General features: G+C 37.4%; 14 protein-coding genes across 14 annotated transcripts; 6 read left to right on the top strand and 8 right to left on the bottom strand.

Moving 5' to 3' along the window:
- Window positions 1-472: 472 nt before the first annotated feature.
- FG386_002860 (AAA-family ATPase) lies at window positions 473-1831 on the top strand (the record flags this gene model as incomplete). The annotated part of the gene is made up of 1 exon (XM_067342545.1): window positions 473-1831. One exon carries the CDS (start codon window positions 473-475, stop codon window positions 1829-1831), a length of 1359 nt encoding a protein of 452 aa, XP_067197364.1.
- Window positions 1832-3153: 1322 nt separating this feature from the next.
- Window positions 3154-3366, bottom strand: FG386_002859 (uncharacterized protein; the record flags this gene model as incomplete). Its single annotated transcript, XM_067342544.1, has 1 exon — window positions 3154-3366. One exon carries the CDS (start codon window positions 3364-3366, stop codon window positions 3154-3156), a length of 213 nt encoding a protein of 70 aa, XP_067197363.1.
- Window positions 3367-3988: 622 nt separating this feature from the next.
- FG386_002858 (uncharacterized protein) lies at window positions 3989-4597 on the bottom strand (the record flags this gene model as incomplete). Its single annotated transcript, XM_067342543.1, has 1 exon — window positions 3989-4597. The coding sequence occupies one exon, from the start codon at window positions 4595-4597 to the stop codon at window positions 3989-3991; it is 609 nt and encodes a 202-aa protein (XP_067197362.1).
- A 688-nt stretch (window positions 4598-5285) lies between these two features.
- FG386_002857 (uncharacterized protein) lies at window positions 5286-7274 on the top strand (the record flags this gene model as incomplete). The annotated part of the gene is made up of 1 exon (XM_067342542.1): window positions 5286-7274. The coding sequence occupies one exon, from the start codon at window positions 5286-5288 to the stop codon at window positions 7272-7274; it is 1989 nt and encodes a 662-aa protein (XP_067197361.1).
- Window positions 7275-7283: 9 nt separating this feature from the next.
- FG386_002856 (uncharacterized protein) lies at window positions 7284-7796 on the bottom strand (the record flags this gene model as incomplete). Its single annotated transcript, XM_067342541.1, has 1 exon — window positions 7284-7796. The coding sequence occupies one exon, from the start codon at window positions 7794-7796 to the stop codon at window positions 7284-7286; it is 513 nt and encodes a 170-aa protein (XP_067197360.1).
- A 292-nt stretch (window positions 7797-8088) lies between these two features.
- FG386_002855 (tubulin binding cofactor A family protein) lies at window positions 8089-8613 on the bottom strand (the record flags this gene model as incomplete). Its single annotated transcript, XM_067342540.1, has 2 exons — window positions 8089-8415; window positions 8488-8613. The coding sequence occupies 2 exons, from the start codon at window positions 8611-8613 to the stop codon at window positions 8089-8091; spliced, it is 453 nt and encodes a 150-aa protein (XP_067197359.1).
- Window positions 8614-9650: 1037 nt separating this feature from the next.
- FG386_002854 (uncharacterized protein) lies at window positions 9651-10577 on the bottom strand (the record flags this gene model as incomplete). The annotated part of the gene is made up of 1 exon (XM_067342539.1): window positions 9651-10577. One exon carries the CDS (start codon window positions 10575-10577, stop codon window positions 9651-9653), a length of 927 nt encoding a protein of 308 aa, XP_067197358.1.
- Window positions 10578-11200: 623 nt separating this feature from the next.
- On the bottom strand, window positions 11201-11749 carry FG386_002853 (uncharacterized protein; the record flags this gene model as incomplete). The annotated part of the gene is made up of 1 exon (XM_067342538.1): window positions 11201-11749. The coding sequence occupies one exon, from the start codon at window positions 11747-11749 to the stop codon at window positions 11201-11203; it is 549 nt and encodes a 182-aa protein (XP_067197357.1).
- Window positions 11750-12281: 532 nt separating this feature from the next.
- Window positions 12282-13205, top strand: FG386_002851 (ring domain protein; the record flags this gene model as incomplete). The annotated part of the gene is made up of 1 exon (XM_067342536.1): window positions 12282-13205. The coding sequence occupies one exon, from the start codon at window positions 12282-12284 to the stop codon at window positions 13203-13205; it is 924 nt and encodes a 307-aa protein (XP_067197355.1).
- An 847-nt stretch (window positions 13206-14052) lies between these two features.
- FG386_002850 (uncharacterized protein) lies at window positions 14053-14727 on the bottom strand (the record flags this gene model as incomplete). Its single annotated transcript, XM_067342535.1, has 1 exon — window positions 14053-14727. One exon carries the CDS (start codon window positions 14725-14727, stop codon window positions 14053-14055), a length of 675 nt encoding a protein of 224 aa, XP_067197354.1.
- Window positions 14728-15627: 900 nt separating this feature from the next.
- On the top strand, window positions 15628-16533 carry FG386_002849 (ring domain protein; the record flags this gene model as incomplete). The annotated part of the gene is made up of 1 exon (XM_067342534.1): window positions 15628-16533. The coding sequence occupies one exon, from the start codon at window positions 15628-15630 to the stop codon at window positions 16531-16533; it is 906 nt and encodes a 301-aa protein (XP_067197353.1).
- Window positions 16534-17737: 1204 nt separating this feature from the next.
- FG386_002848 (carboxylesterase) lies at window positions 17738-19231 on the top strand (the record flags this gene model as incomplete). The annotated part of the gene is made up of 1 exon (XM_067342533.1): window positions 17738-19231. The coding sequence occupies one exon, from the start codon at window positions 17738-17740 to the stop codon at window positions 19229-19231; it is 1494 nt and encodes a 497-aa protein (XP_067197352.1).
- A 524-nt stretch (window positions 19232-19755) lies between these two features.
- FG386_002847 (uncharacterized protein) lies at window positions 19756-20613 on the bottom strand (the record flags this gene model as incomplete). The annotated part of the gene is made up of 1 exon (XM_067342532.1): window positions 19756-20613. One exon carries the CDS (start codon window positions 20611-20613, stop codon window positions 19756-19758), a length of 858 nt encoding a protein of 285 aa, XP_067197351.1.
- A 915-nt stretch (window positions 20614-21528) lies between these two features.
- On the top strand, window positions 21529-23334 carry FG386_002846 (uncharacterized protein; the record flags this gene model as incomplete). The annotated part of the gene is made up of 1 exon (XM_067342531.1): window positions 21529-23334. One exon carries the CDS (start codon window positions 21529-21531, stop codon window positions 23332-23334), a length of 1806 nt encoding a protein of 601 aa, XP_067197350.1.
- Between the last annotated feature and the right edge of the window lie 315 nt (window positions 23335-23649).

Here is a 23649-nt window from a genome sequence, read left to right as displayed (position 1 = left end):
TTGAATCGGTTAACTAGGCTCTGTTTTGCCAATTTCGGTAACGCATGCGCCGTCGCACAGGAGCTCCCTTAAATCCTACTTACTTTGTACTACTGGTCTATTTACAATTTATTTTCGGCCAATTTTAACAACAAGGTTTCCCTCGTAGCATAATTTAATTTGCCTTTTTATCGCCACTAACCCTACTCTTTAACCCTGCTTTACTATCCCGACTGCCTATGATATAATCACCTTTATTTACCATATATATATATATATATATATATATATATATATATATATATTGGCACTAAATGTCTCAGAGCCCGCCTTTCCCTAATGTGCAGTTTTTTACCTTGAAAATAAAGTGCGAGCAGAGAGGAGCTGGGAGTTTGGCTGACCGGTTTCAGTTAGGTATTTCCACCAAGGGAGCGAATGAAGGCGCGAGTGGCCTTTGGACTCGCTTTGGTTTTTCAATGACAGCTCCTTGAGTATGAATATGACGATGATAAACAACATACTTGAGTTGATAAAGAAAGGCAACGACAAGGAGAAGTGCGGAAACCTGGAGGAGGCACTGGACATTTACATTCTGACGCTTCAGAAATGGGACCATATATGCAAGTACCAGAATGATGAGAAGGTAAAAAGCGTGTTGCTTTCTAGGATGGAGCAGCTTGTGAGCAGGGCTGAGGACATAAAGAACGCAATTAAGAGCAGGAGACAGGGTTTCGGGGCGAACTCGAATCCTCCAGACTCTTCTTCGCGTCGAGACTGGAGTGGAAGTGACAACCCGAAACACCTGAGCGACCCATTGCACGATGCAATTAGGAGCTGCATACTGCAGGAAAGCCCAAATGTGAGTTGGGACGACGTAATAGGACTGGACAAGGCGAAGTCGTCTCTCAAGGAGGCGGTAATAATTCCGGTTAAGTTTCCTGAACTCTTCATAGGAAACCTGAAGCCCTGGAAAGGGATATTGCTATACGGTCCACCGGGAACCGGCAAAACGTTTTTGGCAAAGGCATGCGCTACAGAAATGAGAGGGACTTTTTTGTCTATTTCAAGCGCTGACTTAACGAGCAAGTGGCAGGGAGAGTCTGAGAAGCTGATAAAGGCATTGTTCAATATTGCAAGGGAGAAGGCACCCTCTGTTATATTTATAGACGAGATAGACAGTTTGTGTAGCGCCAGAAGCGAGCAGGAGAACGAGGCAACGAGGAGAATCAAGACGGAGTTCCTGGTTCAAATGGACGGCATTAATGCATCCAGCAGCTCCGATGACTCACCCAAACCCATTCTTGTATTGGGAACGACAAACGTCCCTTGGGATATAGACGCTGGAATTAGAAGGAGATTCGAAAGGAGAATATACATTCCGCTTCCCGACGAGGAGTCTCGCGTATTGTTGATTAAGAATGGTCTCAGATCCGTTGAACACGAACTGAGCAGCGACGATGTTTTGTACCTTGCAAGAAGAACAAACGGATACAGCTCCAGCGACGTCTCCGTGTTGATTAAAGACGCTCTTTTTGAACCAATCAGAAAGTGCAGCACCTCAAGCTGGTTTAAGAAGGTCATTGTACGCGGAAAGAATCAAAACGAAAATGATAATGACAATCACAGAATGTATTGGACTCCCTGTCCACAACCTCGTGATGTTGACAACTACGACAGAGACCTGTACAAGAACGCGTCCATTTACGAAATTCAAAACAACCAACTTTTGCCTCCAAAACTAACCAAAGAGGACCTTGTTGGTGTGCTTTCCAGAACCAAGTCCTCCGTATCGAATCAAGATATTCACAAATTCAACGAATGGACGAATAAATATGGCCTTTCCGGAGAGTAAACCATGTGCAACGGTCACGTATATAAATCTCAGGCACGAAAGCGACTTTTAGAGACGTTTTTGCTAACGCTACATATACATCTAACCGAAACCCACTGCTTGTCACTATCAATCAGCTGTCAGAAACCATCATTTGTCTATCCACGGCTTACAGAGTCACTGTATTTGAAGTGCTCCACACACTCCGTGATACTACGGTGCTAAGTAATGCCCAGACTAATCATACATTTTACTTTGTATCCATAAATCAACGGCTCATTGTTGGTACCACCTTATTCACGTATCGACGCGGCTCTAGTTTGGACACTTCTACACACCCCACACACCCACCACACTTATTACCAGTTGTCACAACCCGGCTGAGGTCATACCCATTTCCACCTTCTCTACGTTTTCTGCTGTCACCATCTCCGCTCACTTACACCAGTGCTGATACAGGAGAGACAATTACAGTGACTCCGCCTACACGGAAGCGTCTCCCGTACCTACAATGCGACAGATACAGTACTTCCGGATCCATCCTATCCCAAACAAACCCGACTTGCCACAAAACGCATCAAGCACAGACAGAACAATTCTATTACCACCAACATGCAAGCTCCCCAAGATCATAACCAGAAGGCCCGCCCACACGCACTTCTACTTGCAGACCTAACGATACAATTCCGGCGGCGCGGTGCCACCAAAACACAAACCCACCACCCCTGCCGCCAGTTTCATTCCTCTAATATTGCTGAGAATAACAGATTATTGCGGTAACTAAGGTAAATATAGAGTTTAATGTCCCGTCTATAAGATATTATGAAAGAATAAGTTATAGCTTCTTGGTTACACGAATATACACGAACGCATAGAAAGGCAATATTTAGTAACCTTCTGTTTGGAGTTGAAGAATAATAAAGTGGGATGCTTGTTGATATATGTGGGAGGCAGGGAGCAACAATTTCTAGAAGTACTCGAGCCATTGTCGTTTAAATATACAAGCTAGCTACTTTCACTTGCCTTGAAAACCTTGCAGATTGTATAATGGAAATATCTCAATCTTGAAATATTTACCCATTTATATAAAACGAGAGCGTAGTGTATACATATACATATATATGTATACATATAATACGTGCATATAAAGTCACATACATATGTACAGTGCATTCGGATTAAACAAAGTATTCAAGTACTTAGTTTTATATGGTGAAGAAGGTTCTTTATAAAGAGGGATTTTTGGAAGATCTTAACGATGTTTCCATAGAAGATGACAATGACGACTACGATGAATACCTTAAACAAGATGTAATAAGTATATCAGGCGTGAAACATGACTATTATGACATATTTATAAGACTCATAGGAGTGCTCCAGGTCTTGGGACTTCTCATACAAACGATTTTAATTTGGTATAACTTGTACATTGGATTTTTGAGTTTTGAGTTTCTGGCAATTTTAGACCTATCATTATTATCCATCATGTACATATTCATTTCCCCAAACGTTAACCTACTGGTCATATTCGGATTTTTATGGCTTGTTTCACCCATTTTAATCACGCTTACGGCCTCTTTCAGTGACGACACTATTATAGCTCTTTGTATTGCTGCTTTTATATTATATTTACTTTCACACGATTATACTATAGTTTATAAAGATTCAAAAGAAATCGAGCATCAAAATACAGATGTTGTTGCGTTGAACCTTTCTATTCTTGGTTCGATACTCCTCGCATCTAGGCTTGAAAACAATATTCAAGTATACTTTTTCTCGTGTTTCAGCATTCACACACTTTACTTTAGTAGGATGGTCAGACACACACTATGGAATAATCTTCCGAAGATTTACATGTTTGTACTTACACCACTAACTTCTATTACGCCTATTTGGTTCCTTAACTACCCATTAAACGTATTCTACACTGTTGTTTGTTTTATTATTATTGCTGGAACGGTGCTTTACGTATACTGTGGTTCCAATTATAAACGTGTGTTGTTTGGACCATGGGATGTTGCCACGATAAATGAATAGTGTAGTTTTAATGGTTTGTTAGAACTCTTTTGAATTAATTTTTCCTATTGTTACTGCTTTGTTCGTAACCTTCGGTGTTTGAAACTACAGTATGCTAAATCGTTATCACTCGCGCTCATTCATTGTCAGGTGATGTTACACCTAGGTTAACATTCTTTTCACTAGCTCCGGATCGTATTCAATTCCCTTAAATGGGGAATTCTTCTCGTTCCACGCCTTTTTCAGTATGTCCTGTATATTGTTTGCGTCGTTTTCGCTGCGTCCTCCCCCGCAAACCGTCCTCATTATATCCATTTTTGACCTATCGTCTAGTTCGCTGAAGTTTTTTGTACTTGTTATTCTTGATAAATCAACAGATCTGTCTTGTTTAAAGCATTTGCTCCAAATAGATGGTCTTCTTTTTTCTAGCACTAATACCAAATTCAATGACTCGGTTTCTTTTTTTTTTTTCTTAAGAAAATCAGAACCGTCCTCTATATACCACGTACTATATTCAACATTTATCTCCAAATACAATTCTTTCGAAAATATACACTCTCCACCAATGAATATTTGTATGCTGTTTGCTTTCATTTCAACTTTCAACAATCTCTTAACTTCATTTATACACACATTCTCAGACTCAAAACAACCGATTGATTCCATATGTTTTCTATGCAGATGCAGTATCCTTATCTCACATGTTAAATCCTTATCTGTTTGATACCACTTATAGTCCACACACTCATCTCCACTATTTTCATACACCATTTTTTATGTAATAAAAGTAAAAACGCCACTTTAAAAAACCAAAAATCCCACAAAAACAACAGGATATGCCGTCTATCTTCATTGCATTGTGGTGCCTCTTAAATTTATTATCAACTAATCCCACTCCTGTTTTCACTTAAACCTCAATTTTATAATGTAATAAGCCTGTCCGTACATTACCCATTTGATAAGCATATTTTAATAATGTTTTGGCGGGTCTTTTTAGTATTTTCTGATTAAAGTGACATATTAGACAATAAAAATGAAAACCAAGTTAAATAATTTGGGAGTAAACTTGTTTTAAAACCTTTTTCTGAACCATTAATTATTACTTGTATTGTGTTTTCTGGCATACATAAAGACTTAATTCAATAATGTAATGAATCATCTTGGACTTTTTATGTGTTCCTTTACGTATTAGTTTGACAAATATAAATGAAATAATCACAGAACCTAATTTAAAAGCCAACTAAGCAATTTGAATGCACAGTGCCTTCTTATCCTGTTTATACAAAAGTAAGCAATTATGAGTACTTTGTTTTTGTCTTGCAGGAAATACGTTGTAAATAATGACTTAATGTTAAATAAATTAATTCAGCCAATATGCTTGAATTACAGATACCCTTTAATATACCCTTTTTACAAAAAGAGTTTTCACTTGTTCAGGTCATACAATAATTTCAGTAAAATGCCCAAATGTTTGAATTTTTTGAAATTAAGCAATAATAACCAGTATGCCAATACAAAAAACTGCAAGCATAGATACAATTTTAATTTTGACTTGAGCAAACTATTTATAATAGGCTTCGGATTTTCGTCTTTTTTACTGGCAAAGTTAAAGTACGATGAGTACTTAAATACAGTAACTTTACAAGAATTCGTAAATTTGTATCTGAGCAAGGATTTGGTTGAAAAAGTTGTAATTAACAAGGAAAAAGGCAAAGCCATACTAAAAAGTAATCATTCCCTGAGAAACGCTAATAAATCAATAGTGTACTTTAGCATAGGTGACTTAAATTCATTTGAGAATAAGATGAAAGATTCCCAAGTGTCTATGGGAAAAGATACACTTGATTTTGTACCAATAAAGTATTCCCACTTAATTTCCCTTAAAAAAATAGTAAATGATATTCTTCCCACAATAGTTGGGATTACCTTAATTCTGCTTTTTATAAAAACCATTTCAAAAATGTCATTTATTAATGGAATAAATAAAAATTCAGGCAATAATAATTCCTCGCCAGGAAAATTGTTCAAATTAGGTATTTCCCAATTCAATAATTTAAATGAAAAAAATGTAATTAAATTTTCTAATATAGCTGGAATGAATGAAGCCAAAAAGGAAATATATGAAATTGTTGAATTTTTAAAAGACCCAAAAAAATTTGAAATTCTTGGTGCTAAAATACCACGTGGTGCACTATTAGTTGGTCCACCAGGTACCGGTAAAACACTTTTGGCAAAAGCTGTTGCTGGTGAAGCAAACGTTCCATTTTATTATATTTCAGGAAGCGACTTCATTGAAATATTTATCGGAATGGGTTCAAGTAGAGTTAGGGAATTATTTTCAAAAGCAAGAAAACACGCCCCGAGTATTGTATTTATAGATGAAATAGATGCTGTAGGTAGAAAAAGATCCAAAAATAATGGAATTTCCTCGTCTAATGACGAAAGAGAGAGTACCCTAAACCAAATTCTTGTTGAAATGGACGGATTTGCGGACAATAATGGTGTAATTGTTTTAGCAGGTACAAATAGGCCTGACATATTAGATCCTGCATTAACGCGACCTGGAAGATTTGATAGAATAATTAAAATAGATAAACCAACCTTGAACGAAAGAAAAGATATATTCAATATTTATATTAAACCATTAAAGTTAAACAACAAATTAAATAAAAGCGAATTGATTAATTATTTGGCAAGTATATCTCCAGGGTTTGTTGGTTCTGAAATTAAAAATTTATGTAATGAAGCTGCAATATTAGCAGCAAGAAGATCCAGCTCTGACGGTGTTGACATTATTGATTTCGATAACGCTTCTGACAAGATCATTTGTGGATTAAAGAAAACGGATGGATATTTGTCTCCAAAAGAGAAAAAGATTGTTAGTTTTCACGAATCAGGACACGCCATTGCATCTTGGTTTCTTAAACACTCTGACCCAATTATTAAAATATCGATAGTACCTAGAAACAGCGGTGCATTGGGATTTACACAAATGAATCCAAACGAATTAAAACTTTTATCCAAAAACCAAATACTTGATAGAATTGCCGTGTTATTAGGCGGAAGAGCTTCTGAGGAAATTTTTATAGGTAATATCTCTACTGGCGCATCTGATGATTTAAACAAGGCAACTAATTTAGCAAACTCTATTGTTACAAGTTACGGTATGGACGATGAGCTTGGATTAACCACTTTTAATCACTTTAAAAACAATGGTGAAATTAATTCATTTTATAAACCCTTTTCAGAAGCATTTGCTGAAATAATTGACAAGAGGATCCAAAGTATACTAAATGAACAATATAATCGCGTTCTTGAATTATTAAAAAATAAAAAGGAAATAGTTTATCGTCTTTCAGATCTTTTATTAGAAAGAGAAACCATTAATTTGGAGGAAATAACTGAATGCATAGGCCACCCACCTAGCAATAAGTGTTCTGATACTTGAAAGATTCATCTATATTCTTAAATTTTGCTTAATTATATTATATATTTTATTATTCCTGAACCCTATGTTGTTTTTTGAAAACAAACATGCTTCCTTTTTAAATATTAGCAGTAAATTCTTCATTTCTTTTTTCAATTCCTTAAGTTCTTTTCTCTCTTGTTCCTCTATTATTTCAATTTGACTGTTGTAATATTTCTTTAATTTAATTCCCCTTATTTGTAATGCTTTTTTTTTTTTTTCATATTCAATATTTCTTGTTTTGTACTCTTGTTCCAGCTTTTTTATTTTGTTTTTCATTTCAAACGACCTATTCTCCTCTTTACTGTACTCATTATTTATTTCTGATATTGTTTTTCTTTCCAATTTTTTACCCAATTCATAAAACTTTAGTATATTGCTTTTAACCTCCAAATCTATTTCGCTTTTTATTTTCTTATACTTTTCAAATTCTTCTCTTTTTTGTTTGCTCTCGACCTTTTTCAAAAGTCCCACCAAATTTTCTATATTCTCACTATCCCCCATTTTATGTTTTGTTATTATTTCCTTAATCTGACTCTAATTAATTATATTTAAAAATACATATATACTCGCTCTATTTTTAATCTGAAATTCATTCTTACTCATTATTTTTATTCTAGTCCACATTACAGTAATGCATGCAAATGCCGGTAAGTATATTACATGCACTGCAAATATTAATAAGAAATTGCAACATAACTATTTAAATGGTAAAAATAAGTGAGTAGCATAAAACTAGTGGAAGAAAATCAAACAAATTTTTAGAAAGATAAAGTTTAGTTGATTGTTAATTAGACTAAACATATTCGTCGTTTGTAGAGCTTCTGCTATTGTCATCCGCGAAAGTCAGCGATTCGAGTTTAATTAAATTTCCGTATTCGGACTGAACTCTTTTCATCTCAGAATAAGCACTTAAAACCAATTTACTTTTCTGATCGTCGTTGCACGTATTGTCAGATAAACTAATTATTTCTGATACACTGTCCTTAAAGTTCTCGCACAAATATTTATGTAAATCGGAGTAACCTATTGAAAGCTTTTTTAGTACGTCACGGTAAACAAGTAATGTCTCATGTAAACATTTTTCCTGTTGTTGTATATCGTGAATATCCCTTCCTTGATTCTGTTTGAAATTTTAATTAAAAAAACATCATTCTCTATTATTATTAAGCAATGAATAAATAACTAAACCTACCTTCATTTCTTCTATTTTGTTTTTAAATTCTTCCTCCTCTTTCTTATACATTTCCAGGTCTTTCGTCATTCTTTTTATTGATGAAGTTTTTATTTGAAGTTGTTTAAGTATATCTTGTTTCTGCATTTTTAAAACGAAAATAGTACCTCGAAGTCAATTGTACAAAGCAAAAAACACTAATAAAAACCAACTAATGGCATATAAATATAAACTTATTTACTTTTTATTTTTTGTGCCAATAATTAATACGAAAATTACTATCCGGCCAAGTAAATTTTCTTTAAAATTCATGTACTGTATATTAATAAAAAATTCCCCTCTTAGTGAAAATGTTAAAAAAAAAAACTAAATTAAATTAATTTAATCCCTAAAAAATCTATAAAAGTGCTTTATGATAAGAGCAATTTTAGATCAAATCCATCCTAAAAACTATTTCCAATTTGAATTTTTAATTTTAATGAGTGCATGCTCACTAAAATAACATTATAAAACACCATAATCAACCTGACTTAATTTGCGACTCAATACAAACAAATTTTTCATGGAATGACTAGTTACCTTAAAATCACAGTTAATATTGGATAATATGAGTTCATGAACATCCTTAATATACTACGTTTTTATGATGTCTAAAACGAAACAAAATGGGAAAATGAAAAGATAACGCGCCTACATTATATAGACTTACAACAGAAACTGACATTTTGTTCACCAAGAGCTAGAAATTCTCTCGTTAAAAAGCCTTGTTTGTCTCGTTAGTTTAATTCCAATTTTGTGAAAATCTTGGCTATACCACCCCGTCCCCTCTCGGCTGCCTTATTCACCAAAAAAGGTTGTCCTTTTTTTCTAAACAAATACAACTCGTGCATGCAAATACTGGTGATTGTATATACAGCGCAATTAAATGTCCATCTAGACTTGTGACATGCAAAAAGGTTACTTTTTTGCTTTTAATTCAAAACGGGGTCCATGGAATCTGAAACACTTTTTGAGTAAATAAGAAGAGTCTGGGAGAAGTGAGGCAGAAAAAGGACAACAAAACAAAATTACTTATCTATACCGGGAGGCTTCTGTGAAAATAAACAACATCAGTGCGATAAAGACATAATTTAATGTTTATGGGTTCACTTTTCTCCCTATAAATATTTAGATTTGAATTTAAACTAATCCAAGTTAATTTTGACATTGCAAAATTTTTGTATTGCCTCATAAAAACCATCATTGTCGTTGGATGAAACAACATACTGAGCAGCATTCTTTGCCTCTTGACAGGCATTCTCAACAGCAACGGAAATGCCAGCACATTTAAGCAATTCAACGTCGTTTTCTGCATCTCCAATTGCGAGACAATCTTTTGTGTCAATATTAAGTGTTTTGAGAAGATGTTCGGCAGCACGACCTTTAGAACAGTCAATTGGGAGAATTTCTAATATAAGCGGATGCGAAAAAAGCACTCTCGCATCTGTACAAGTTTGTTTGTCAATAAAACTTTGAACTCTGCTCTTAACGTCCTCCATGACACTTCTAGATTCTCCTATTATAAATTTAAGTAGCTGTCCTGGATTGCTTTTAATTATGTCAACAACAGTATCGACCTTTCTTGAGTACTCTCTGCTGAAACCTTCGACATGTACAAGAGACTTTCCCCTAACTTTGTGCACAAAGTCGTTTAGCAAGTAAACACTATACGCAACGGATCTGTGGGATTCACCTCTGCTCTTAGCCTCCTCGTAACCTTCGTCTTCAGGCTGCCATTCAACCTTGATTGAATCCAAAAGTTCACATAGCTGTATCCCGTGGTCATCTGGGATTGTCCACGTCCTTAATACATCGTCTGAACCGTTCGGACCAATTACAACAGCCCCGTTAAAAAAAATACCCGGAAATCCGTGATGTTTAGCTACGTCCATTATATCTTGTGTAAACATTCTTAAAAAACCTATTTTAGAACGTCCCGTAGCCGGTACCAATAATATGTGTGAATCCATTAATGTAGCAATGGTCTTCGCATTTCTTAATGATAACCGATTTGAACTATCGGCTAAAGTACCATCTACGTCTGTAAATACACAAGCTATGTTGGAGTACATTCTTGTAAATATTGAAAGTATTGCACTATTATCTAATAATTAACAAGTATAACTTGATACAATTCTGATTCGGCTTACTTCAAAAATAAGCCCTCAAATCTCGTTTATTTTTACACTAAGCTTAAATTGTTACTTAATTAAGTCAAGTTCCTTTTTATACCCTCTTTATTTTCACTCTCGTGTTAATTTTCCCTCCAACTGTAAACATAAATAAAATATTTTACTGTATCCTACATATATTATCCGCTTTTTTACTTGCTTGCAGATTTTATTTTTTAATTCGCGTTTACTTTCCTTTTAATAAGCAATGCTAGTCTTGACTAATAATATAGTGCATACATGATGTGGCGCCGGCGCCGATCATGTCATTTATATATTAAATACGAAATGTGTGGGATAATTGTCCCAAAAACAGAACAAAAAGGTGGCAAAAGTTAGTGAATGGTTGCATGCAGAAGATTCACACACAATTTTGTGTTGCAGCTCGGACGTGAAGATGCTGCAGCGTTTAGTTTAAAAAGAACTGAATTCACTTGCTGCCGGTGTGTTAAAGAGCAGTCAACACGATTCAAGAACAGAAATTCAGGTTTTGCGTACAGAAATATGCTTAATTTGTTAGCCGGCTAGTTGTTGTTTGTGATTTTCTGGAATATTTCTATTCTGTTTCTTGTGAATTCACAGAAGGATCCGAGTACTTCTTCGTCCCTCTTGGCACTTTGTTGCAGCTTATACTCGTTTAGAATATTTAAATTTCGTTCGTAGTTACTTTGCGCGTCTGAGTTAGAAGCAATTAGTTTTTGTTCAATAGCTGAAGCTGGCGGCGAAAATGGCACAATTGCAAATCCAAGTGTTGGTTTAAAGTGTTGATTTGGATTAAACTTTTCCCAAAAATACTCAACCTCGAAAGGGTCTTTGTCCAATTGAGAGGCAATTAAATTCCAATCTAGTTCCTCACAAGTGACTACTGATTCGTCTCCCTGTTGCGTCATTACACACTTCAACAGCAAACAAATCTCCGGGAGAGTGAATGTAATGTATCTTCCTTTAGAAACCAACACCTCTTGTTGCCTACAGCACTCGAAGGTCGGGTTATTCCCGGAAAGCTCGCTGTCTTCAGAGTCGCTGTGATCACTTTGAGTCTTGAGCGCGTCTTTAGTTTTCTTGTCGTTCATGAATGATAGTTAAAGGAGAACAAGCCTTGCGTTTTTGAAGCCGTGCTCTTAAAAAGCCGAATGAGAGGAAGGTTAATTAAAAGCTGTGAAACACACTGGAAGAAAACAAAGAGTAAGCATAAAGGACAGCCGGAGAAATTGACAGAAACACGTTTAGCTTCCCTCTAAAAACTATTCAAATGTATCGTGCTTTTGTATTCACCTTTGCATCCTATTGTGGCTCCCTCTCTAAACAAAATATCAAAACCGTCACAAATTTTTTCATAAATCAGAGTGAAATCAAACCTACCCCGTATTTTTCGCCAGCTATTTCCTCACCTTTGTTATCCCTACTGTTATAATTATTTAATATAAACTTATACCCAAATGCGTTTGCCGCGCAATGACAAAAGAATACGAGATATATAACAGGGAACATAGATCCAAAAGACAAGCCTTATTTTCCAACGGAAAGGCGTAACCTTCGAATAGATAGATGTGAATAGAGACCTTCAGAGTGTGCGTACATGTGTGAACGAGACAGGTTGAAAATATGGAAGAGTTTGAGAGCAACATAAGAACGGACTCCAGCATCGAACGCGAATATGAATATAAGTATGAGCCTGGGGACCTGAATACAATAGAAACTGATAATGGCTTGGACGTTTCCTTCAGAGCCAGAGTTATATCAGATTTGCTAAAGTGCCCAATATGCGATGGATTTTTCAGAAATGCAACAACAATAAGGGAATGTTTACATACATTTTGCAAATACTGTATATCGGACCATATATACAAAAAAGGGCCAAATTGTCCAAAATGTGACAGACAAATAGGGATTCATCCCTTTGAAGGCCTGGTTTCCGACAAAACTATGCAAAACATAACAGACAAAGTGCTTCCTCAATTCAAGGAACGCGAAATTATTTTATATGAAAAGTTTATTCAAAAGTACGGGAAAAGTGCAGAAACGGAGAGCAACAACTACGAGCTGAGGCAGTACAGAGAAAATAATGGCGGAGGCATAAACAAAATGAGATCCACTGGAGGTTGCGATATCAAGTACTCGTTTGCCGATTCAACTGAACACTTTTATAACCAAGTGTTATATCCTCAACTAAATTCTAATATTGACTTTGATTATAAACGGAAATCGTGCATAAGCAACCTTACTGTGAGAATAAAGCTGACTCCTTTGCACGAAACCAACACGAAACTAAACGAAAGTAGCCGCGAGGAAGATAGTTTCGAAAACGGGCTCGAAAAGCCTTACATTTTGGTGGCCCCTCAGATAACCATTGACCATATCAGGAAATATGTAATACATAAACTAAAAAAAAGGCGCGAAAAATTGCCTATTATATATCTAAAAGACGGAGCTCTGCTTCCCAAAAATCACTCAGTTGAGTTCATTTGCAGGTCCAGGAGAATTTCCCTAGACGAAACTCTGGTTTTGGGATACTATGTGCCAAAATAGAAGGTAAATCTAAAGAAAAAACATTCCCACCGCACACACACACAGTTTAGCATCAAGCGGAAAATCTACTATCGAGTCCGTATTTGAGCTTAAAGCACTAAAGGCAAAGTCAAGCATTAAAAAACTAAAGTTAAGTTAGGTTTTTAGTTAAAACTCTAATCTTTTGTTCAAGAGCAAGTACAGAATTCGTATCGGATTTATAAACATTGCATTCACTGGCTACTATCGCGAACTTGTCCATTCATTTAATTAAACAAACTAAATCCGGAACTCTAATTTCCTTTTTTTCTTCTTTTCATCTCTTTGTTTCTTTTTCTTTGCAACTTGGACAGCTTGTCAAGTATTCTTGTAGTTTCGTTCTCATCACGGTCACTGTCAGTTTCCCGCTTGATTCTATCTGCCTCCAATGTGTGAACCACGAGTTCTCTAATAGAGTGTATGATCTTTAGACTCGAAATTGTGGATTCGCTTTCTACTCTGTAGTCGTTTGTTTGGTGTATCTCCCGAAGTATTTTCTTTAGGAATTCACTTGAATTGGGCAAACTCAGCTCTTTTGCACTCATATCAAAAAGGGTAACTGATATTTGAGAGGGCGTGTATAGCAGAAAACATCTAAGGGAAAAGTGAAAGTAAGAAAGAATTAATCGGAAAGAACGGTTTGTTTTCGGCATTACAACTCGCTCCACTTTCAGTTGGCGTTTGTTTTTCCACTGGGAAAGACAGCAAGGCTCATTGAGTCCGGGATGCAACGTATATTTGCAATTATAGTCCACGGAGCTCTCTTTTTCAACCTGTATCAAAACAGTTTCTTGCTGCTTGCTAAGAGGAAAACTAATGTTGTTTAAACTTACGGTGTGTGTAGTAACATTAATATGTACGTCTCGGCTTTAACAACGACTTTAGAAAGCAAGTTTAAAAGATATGCTTTCTTTTCGGCAGATTCGTCTTCCCTTAGAATATCAACGTAATACTTTTTATACAAGAGCCTCAGACCTTCGATTGTGTTTCGCGGATTTAAAATATACAGATGAAACTTGAGAGTGTTACAAACGGTTAACTCGTGAAGAAACACATCCCTTATATTCAAACCGGGAACGTCACCAAAAAGCTTTTCCAGTGTAAAATGAAGGCCGTACTCCTCAAGTTTAAGAGCTAGCGATATGCTTGTGAATATAATAATTCTGGGATCATAGTCCATCACGCTTTGGTGAGTAAAAAACCTTTGGTATATTATGGAGGCGTTATACCTAGATAGAAAAGGAAGTTGTTTGTGATTACAAAACTCTATTAGTTGTTTCCCAAAATAAGACACAAGAGTCTCCTCTTCTTTTGTCGTCAACAGCAATTGCTCCAAGTCAGCGCCGTTGCTTGCTCCAGAACTTATTGATTGTCCAAATGTATACCTCCAGTTTTCCCTTGCTTTCTCATTGCATTCGTTTTTTACTGCTCTTAGGGAATCCTCAGAACTGAATATCCAGTGGTTTAGGTGGTGAGACTCTGACGGGTAATTTCCCGTACTCATATTGCAGTTACAATACAATAAATATCAAAGAACAAACCAGGGCACCCTGTCTATGTTTTCGCGACTTTAAACCCGATTTTACGTCTATATTCCACAAACTACTCTTGGTGAGACAACCAAGAGGCAAACAAAATTAAGTGATTCGCACTTTACCTACTTCACAACGCTCAAGAAACATACATAATATACACTATATATTCCAGTATATGCCGTTTACCTGTATGTACAAACATACATCGCATTTACATACTATACATGCAACAATGCCTACCTAGTTACGTGTGCCAGATAGATGCGCTAGCCTTGTCATTACAGGTAAAAACGCCATTTACCTCCGTATATCCACCCAAATAGCAGTTTCTCAAGTTGAAATTCAAGTAGGTGTATTTTAGTATCTCATACGTCCGTTTACTTCCTATGATACTTTGAGTGTATCCCTTAAAGTCAAGAGGTTTAGGAATAAAATACAAACGGTAATAATGCCCTGTAGTTTTAAAAGTATCGCAAGCCTACTTACTGTGTCGCTATCTGACAAAAAACCTGTTAGCTGTTCAACGGACAGTTTTAAAATAAGTAACTGGAATGGAATTTGCCGCCAAATCATAAATGTAATATATTACTAATTACGCAGTCCTCAAAGGAGAGGGTAAAATAATTAAATTAAACAAACAAAAACAGTATATGGTTTATAATGTTGATATAACTCCTTGCTTGTTTTTCCTGGAAAGCATAGTACGTATGCCTGTATGACCGTTCATTTCTTAACTATCTATATACATGACAGCGAGGCTTTGGCGAATAATGAGCTAGTGCGTTTTTCTTCCGAGAGGACTGTACATCAAATACACATTTGGTAATTAAAAGGAGAGGATAGATAACGATACGTTACTTTATACAGTAATGAGTACCGGTACCGGAATAACGAGTGGGTCCTCGAATAACAACGATGAAGCACTAACATCTGCATCAAAGTGTCCATTGTGCATGACAGATACGTATTTCAAGGATGATATTAAAATATACTACGGAGATCCATGTGGGCATTGCTTTTGTTCAGAATGTTCGCATAAAATAAACAAAAAGAATTTGAACCTGTCCAAAACTATCAGCAATACTTGTCCAGTTTGTTTGAATTATGTTAAATATGTATTGGACTATGAGTACGGGGAGACCGAGTTTCTGAAGCATGAAAACACGCACAGAAAATATGTCTACTCAATAATGAACGAGTCTAGGAACGATTTTAAGGACACTCCTTGTTACAACGACTATCTTGAGAAAAGGGAAGACTATGTATATCAGCTAATATATGGTGACGAGAGCGAAAAAAGAAGCATCCAGGAACTCTTAAACCAACATTCAAAAGACAACCAAATGTCTATTTTGGAGAGAAAAACGAGGGAAGAAACAAAACTAAAGAATTCGATTATAGAAATTGTTAACCAAGAGGGAATTTTCTATGAACAGTTGAACCAACTTTCCCAAAACACCTATATAGACCATCTTCAAATAGTCCATCCGCTGCAAAACGAATATCCGGAATTCTTCAACAGCTATCAGAACAAGAGAAACAACCAAAATGAAAAGGAAAACGGAAGCAACAACTTCGGTATTCTCATTCTCGGAAAAAATATCCCAAATCCCATCGACACCAACATTACCTCCAGGGATCAGATTCACCGTAGAAACAATATTCCCATCGAATTGAGGCAAAGGGCAGGAGGATTCACCGAAAACATTGTTTGGAACCTATGCAAGGACGAACTTCTGTATGGATTTTACAGTCAGGCTTTCTCCCATAATTAACAAGGCGATTCGCACTGTCCCTTTGATGTACCAGAACACTAATTGGCAGCTTGGCGCCTAACCCATTAAACTTTGATTATGGCAAAAGTGCGCCACTCTCTTTTCTGAAGCTACATATATTTTAGATGAGATGCTAAGATTTAGACGTAAGACTCGTTTGCTTTGTTTCCTCGATTCGATTTGCTTCATGTTTGAATGGCGAGACTTGTTTTCAATGACCTGAAAACGCGCTGTTTGTCTCCTCTGTCCTCCGCTTCCGGCCCTCCTCCTTAATGCTGTGCAATCAGTGAATATCGCAAACGAGCACCTGGCCAAGATGGAGATGCACTTTCTGCCTAGACGAGAACCGGTCACACATACGGCTGATACTGAAACGGACTGGTGCTGTGCGTGCGGCCGGCCCTCGTCTAGGCAGAAAGCATGCCTCAAAAACAAGAAAGAGTGGAGTAGGAGCAGACTTTCGTTTGGCTTAAGGACCAAGCATTGCCTTCGCTTTCTTCTTTCCAGCAAAGCCTGCTCCAAACCCACACATGCAAGCCTCTAAACTCGTCGTGGTGCGAGCCAACTCCGTGAACCCAGAAGGGACACTCCAAAACATAAATGGAGGGTGAATGAACACCAACAAGGAAAAGAGGAAAAAGGGAATAAATATCACTCCAACGAAAAAAATCTGTCCCTGCGCAAGAATTTGGATAAACAAGCACTGCGGGGAAAAGGCGGGAACCCGCGGATACCAAAGCAAAAAACTTTTAAAAAGCAGTAAAACCGTCTGTTCCTGCTGTTCAATGGACCAAACTGCACCCAGACGCGTGACTGTCCGCTTTTATATGCACAACACTCCTTAATTTCAGTCCTCATACAGACTGCAGTAGCCTCCAGCCTAATTATGCCACTAGCATTAATAATCAAATTATACTCGAACGCACGTATACGTCTCCGTCAAACAGATAATGATGATGCATAAATTGCAAAAAACAACAAATAGAAGAGGAAAGGACCAAACAAGGGTGGCTTAGGGCGTCAGGTAAAAATATAACAGTGGTTTTACAGATGTTTTTTCAAGTTAATGTGTTTGACTTATAGAAGAAGCAATAAAACAGTATAATAGCGAATAGGTGGGACTGAAAGCAAATAGGGATTTACGTTAAATAAGTAAGTACCTGGAGAATCTCAACCTATATGGTAATCGAGACACCTGTTTAAGATGTATATACTGAAGAGAGGCGCAAGACTTGTATTTGTGATAGCAGCAGTATTGATATCAGCAAATGTTGAATGTTTAAAGAAAAGAGGGCGTACAACTAAGCTGAAACGCGGAGATACATATGGGAGATGTGGACTGAACTACACCCCCCCTAACTATGACAGTGTTATAATATGGTTGCACGGTCTGTGTGGCTCAGCTATGGACTGGGAGAGGTTTGTTTTATTTGTCATAAATAGAGGATACCTCCCAGATACAAAATGGATATTGCCAACTTCTAGGTACAGGAAGATAACTGCTTTGAATGGAAATAAGTGTCCGGCATGGTTTGACATAACATCATTTTCCCCGTCGGCCAATATGGAGGACACGGTAGGTATTTTAGAGAGTGCAGAAAGGATACAAGGAATAATTAGAGGCGAGATAAAAAAAGGAATCAGTTCAAGCAGAATATACCTCGTTGGTTTTTCGCAAGGGTCTGCTATGGCATTGGGGACAGCAATAACAATAAAAGGCATTACACTAGGTGGCGTTATAGGAATATCTGGATGGATACCTATGTCACTTCAACTACAACACGGTGAAAGATCCCAGTACAACAGTGAATTATTTGATTTTAAAGTAGATAAAAACAAGATAGATAACTTGAATGTGTTGGTTTTCCACGGATCAGATGATGTAGTCATATCACTAGACGTATTTACCCAGTCAATTGCCTTTTTAAATGATCTTGGCTTTAAGAATATAAATCAGAGATTGTTTTTTGGAATTGGTCATACACTATCTACACTGGAGGGTGTTCAAGCAGTGTATGAGATATCGAAACATTTTGTTCCAGATAGCATTAACCCGGATTTAACTCTCGTTGAGGATAGCACGTACATAAATAGGGCCTATGGTATGATTATGAAGACTCAAAATAAAGGCACTTTTTATGACATATACAAACCAATGCCCTGCAATCCCTTTGAGGAGGATGGCTTAACTTGTTCAAACGAAAACTGTCATTGCTCAAACAGCGTTATATTCTTTGATAGGAGCACTTTTAAGGATAAATTTCAGAAATGCGATCGCTCATGCTGTTCCTGCATCATTGTAGAGGCTGAGTTAGAGGGTGATTTGTACTTGGACATGGACAGTTTAGACACTTCTCTTGGAGGCACTCCAAAGTCCAGCGGATCTTATGTTTTGGACACCACGCAGGACTTCATTTCTTCCGTTGCATCTTCCTCTGACTCTCCTTCTAGTGGAATCACTTCCACAAACCAGGATGAGGAGGTCTCATCTTCCGGGAATGAGGAATTGGTTAGTGTCTCCCCCCATACTGCCACCACCACCACCGCCACCACCACCACAGTCACCAGCAGTGGCAGCACTAGCGTCTTTTCGGAGGCCTCCAGTAAAACAATCCCCCTTGTGCTGAAAGACAGAGGCAATTTGAGGCAGTCTATGGACAGAGTTCAAACAAATAACTCTCAAGTCGAATCGGAATGAGTGAGTTAATTACCCAAGTTAACAACATTTATCTAATGCATGACCGCTATGAATGATATATGCATAAATTAATTATGCTAAATAAGATACGTTTATGTATATACGGCGTATTATATGGTACAGATTGTATGTATTGATTTATGTTTGAGGTTCAGAGCTTGAATTATAATAGCAAAGGCAGACGGTGTCGTTTCACATAAATGTACACATGGGAACAATTTTATCTTGCGTAAGTAAAAATAAGACGAAACAATAACTAAAGGAAATCAGGTCATTTCAGATAAAACAAAGTAACCGTGTCTAACCGAAGTAAAATAGAACGATTTAACTGGGTTAGACCAAAGTTAAATACTTAAAAAAATTAATTTAGTTATACCAATTAGCTCAAGTATAATTAATTTAACAAAAACAGAATGACAATCCCATTTTATATATATATATATATAATAGAAATAAATAGTGATGCCATAAATTGCAGTTGTATTTCTAGAATAAAATAGTATCCGTGTTATAGATATTTTTCCTTACTCGTCTAGATCAATATTAAGGTGCTTAATTATATCAAACATTATCTTCGAGGCTTTTTCTCTCCTTTCCTGATCATTTAAATGTTTTATCTCAGAAGGTAAACTCGTCATCATTGAATTAATCAAATCAAACTGATTAAATGAATTTTCAATGTCTACATTACCTTCATCTAAATTAAATTCTGAGTTTTGTGTGGGTTTACTTTCAATGTCGTCCCAAATAGTGCAATGCAATGCTTGTACTGCTCTTAGAACTCCACTCAAAGGAGAGTATTCGGTTGGACAATCTTCTCCATCCCCCATCTCATCCGGAGGATCGTCCTTTAAAGTTGAAACTGCTACAAGCTCAAAACTGTTCTCATTGCAGATATTTACAAGCTTATTTAAGTCAGCGTCGTTACTATTGCTGTTGTTTTTAACTAGAAAACACACTCTTGTGATGTCGTCGTTAAATTTATATTCAGAATGATAATCACGCAAAACGCCACCGCAACTAGTTTGGTCTGTCCTACTAAAATCGTTTCTTAACCTCCCAAATAACTCATCATTGTCCTCAATTTTGTGCTTGTCGTCTAAAAACAAAAGTATTGCCCTCGGCTCCTTCTTTGTATCGATACCGAATGACAGGTATTCATCCACCGTTGCATTTAAAACCGGAACTCTCGCATCGTAATACTTGGTTCTTATCGTTATTTCAAAGGGAATGCTTGTGTCAACCTCACAGTTCCCAACAGAAGAGCCACTCCCTCTCCGCTCTCCCTTGTCTTTTAACAGCGCGTCTGCATCTCCCAACCCTTTAAGTATATCTCTTAAATAACCACTGTACTCTATATTGTTTCCGATAACATACAGCATCTTACTTCAAGTTAATCTAGAATGTTTTGCGTGTCCCTGTTTCCACACCAAAGAGAGGACCGTTGCGATCAACCACTTCAAGACTGCTGTTGTGACTCCTCGCCTTCTCATTCAATTCAAGGATCGAAGCCCTCGTGACTACTCAGAAATCACACCCTTTGAACGGTAACTTGTATTGGCGGCAACATTTCCATTTCAGTGTGGCGAGTGGCGCCCTCTGCAATCATAAACTGGTAACTTGCTCTAGGCACAAGCATGACGCATTTGAAATGCTGGCTGAGCACAGACGCGAATTTTGACTTGCAAAACATCGGAAACCGCCTGGAGATAGAGTTGGTTGTGCCACGAACGGATGCTCAGTGAGCCTCAAAGCAACACTTTTAGACGTGTTTCCGAACAACACGGGTTTGTGTAAATTAGTTGAGCTGTCTGTTTCCCTTGTTTCGTTTTATCGCAACCAGCGCTACTGTCTCTGCACTGAACATCCCGTAAGTACATGGCATTAGAGGCAAGGAACATTCGTTTAGTAGAACTCTAAAATCATGCATACCAACAGCTCCTCCGTCATAAACCCACTTTACTTACGGCCTAAACTCGTTTATTTCCACATCAGGTTGCATGTGCATATATATATATATATAATTCAATTCGGCGCCAACAAGGCATTTGAATTCAGATAAAAGCAAAATCGATACCACATATAATTAATGGTCACGATCTAAATTATCCGGTGGCGCCCAAGGGAAACAATCACGCCAGATAACTAGAATTAAGGGAAAAGGATAGCGAATAAATATTTATATGCAGAGAGAAGGAAAGGAAAGTGAATACAAATACAGAAAAGGGAGAGCCACCATAGATATAGGAGATAGATACGGGACGAAACGAGTATTGGAGATTTAAGCGACAGGAACAATGTATCATGTACAGTACACTGTAGGAGGTTTACCTATATACGACTTTTCGAGAGGCAAGTCTCTTCCAGAGTACTTGGAGGACTCTAAAAAGCAGAAGAAGTCTCCGAAAAACGAGTCTGAGTACAAAAATAGAGTAGAGATACTGCAAAATTTTGACTTTACGGTGGCTTCCAGCAGAATAAGAGTAAGTCAGGATGGACAGTATGTGGCTGGCACGGGCACATATCCGCCTGAATTGAGGATGTTTGATACAAAAGAGTTGTCAATGAAGTTTATGAGGAGATTTGACTTTGAGGTTCACGATTTTTTGTTTTTGTCGGAAGACTACAAAAAACTGGTATTCTTAATGACAGATAGAGTTATTGAATTTCACTCGCAAGGAGGCAGGCACTGCAGAGTGAGAGTCCCAAAGCAGGGAAGAAGCATGGAGTATTTAAACAGCGCAGCAGAGTTATTTATATTTGGTTCTACAAACGAGGCCTATAGATTAGACTTGGAATCCGGAATGTTTTTGGCACCCTTGAATACAGAACTTGAGTACATAAATACGGGTAAGGTGTCTCCGACTCTGCCGTTGCTGTTGGTAGGCGGCGACCACGGGAAAATAGAGCTTTGGGACTTGAGAGATAGGAGTATGGCAGCTTCATTGAAGGTGAATGATTTGTCTTCAAACAGCAGAAATGGCCTTTCAGCGAGCGACACTGTTGGGTTCTCTGAACCAAGTGGAACAAGAAGCAACAAAGACTCAAAGTTTGCGTGGTTTGATGCGAACGCTCAAAATGAAGTATTTGTAACAACTAGTTGTTTCTCAAGAGACGGACTTCGGTTTTCACTTGGTCTCTCGTCCGGAAGCGTTTTGATTTACGACGTTAGATCAAACAAACCACTAGAGATAAAGTCCCACAAGAGCGACTTGCCGATCATGGATATGCACTACACGTACTGTCAGAACACAGGCAAAGACGTACTTATCACATCCGATAAGCAAACAATAAAAATATGGAATGAACTTAAAGACTATGGTGACAACAATAGAAACAACGGCGGTTTAATGGGAACGATAACGACAGACTTCCCGATATCTTCAATATGCACATACCCTAATTCTGGACTGATAATGTCAACAGGAGACAAATCGAGAATAGGAATGTATTTCGCTCCCGTTTTGGGCGTTGCTCCAAAGTGGTGTTCGTTTTTGGACTCAATAACAGAGGAATTGGAGGAGGACCACCTGAAAAGGGACCAAACATCTCCAAGTTCGTCAGGAATATACGACGACTACCAGTTTGTCACTGCCGAACAGCTTAAGGAATGGGGAGTTGAGCATCTCATAGGAAGTTCCTTTTTAAAGGCATATCTGCATGGCTATCTCATGAACAGCAGAATGTTTAGTGACCTTAGGGACTTGCTGAATCCATTTGACTATGAAAAGTATAGAAAAGAGAGAGCTAGGCGAAAGATGGAGGAGAAATCTCCAATGAGAATACCAGTTAAGATAAACAATAACAAGCAGCCCGTCAGCGGCAACACCAAGGTTAACCTTAAATTCGCCGACAGGCTTAAGAAACAGGCAAAGGGCGAACTTGTTTCTTCGGAAGAAGAGGATGGTGAAGAGCAACCTTTCAACAAGGGAAAACAGGACAAAAAATCTAAAAGAACACTTGAGAAACGAAAAAGACAGAAGGAAAAACTTAAAAAAGGTCAACAAGAACGTGCTATTTCTCTTCTTTCTGACGATCGTTTCTCCAAACTATTTAGTGATGCGGATTATATTATTGACGACAAGCAGGAAGAAGATGCGTAGCTTTCTTTCTTAATGCTGTTTCCCACTATAACGTTATTTGTTTTATTCTCCCTCTTGTTCTTGCTTCCACTTGTTCACCTCACAACCAAAGGGACCGACCTTTTCTGAGAACTGCACGGACGCTCCGCTCCCTTCGCAAACAAAAAAGCGCAAGTGTTTCCGGGCCTGCTACTGAAAGGGAAATATAAACTCTCTAAAACGCCAACTTGTATCCTGCATTTGCATTTGCGCATGTAGCCAATGCCATCAACTCCAGAAAGGCGGGTCCGCCAAAAGTCAGATTTAAATTGCTTAGGGAATAGGCAGTTAGGCCGT

The sequence above is a fragment of the Cryptosporidium ryanae genome, assembly GCF_009792415.1.
Source record: "Cryptosporidium ryanae isolate 45019 chromosome Unknown contig_6, whole genome shotgun sequence".
Classification (NCBI taxonomy): Eukaryota; Apicomplexa; class Conoidasida; order Eucoccidiorida; family Cryptosporidiidae; genus Cryptosporidium; species Cryptosporidium ryanae.
This window is presented reverse-complemented; position numbering and strand designations above follow the sequence as displayed.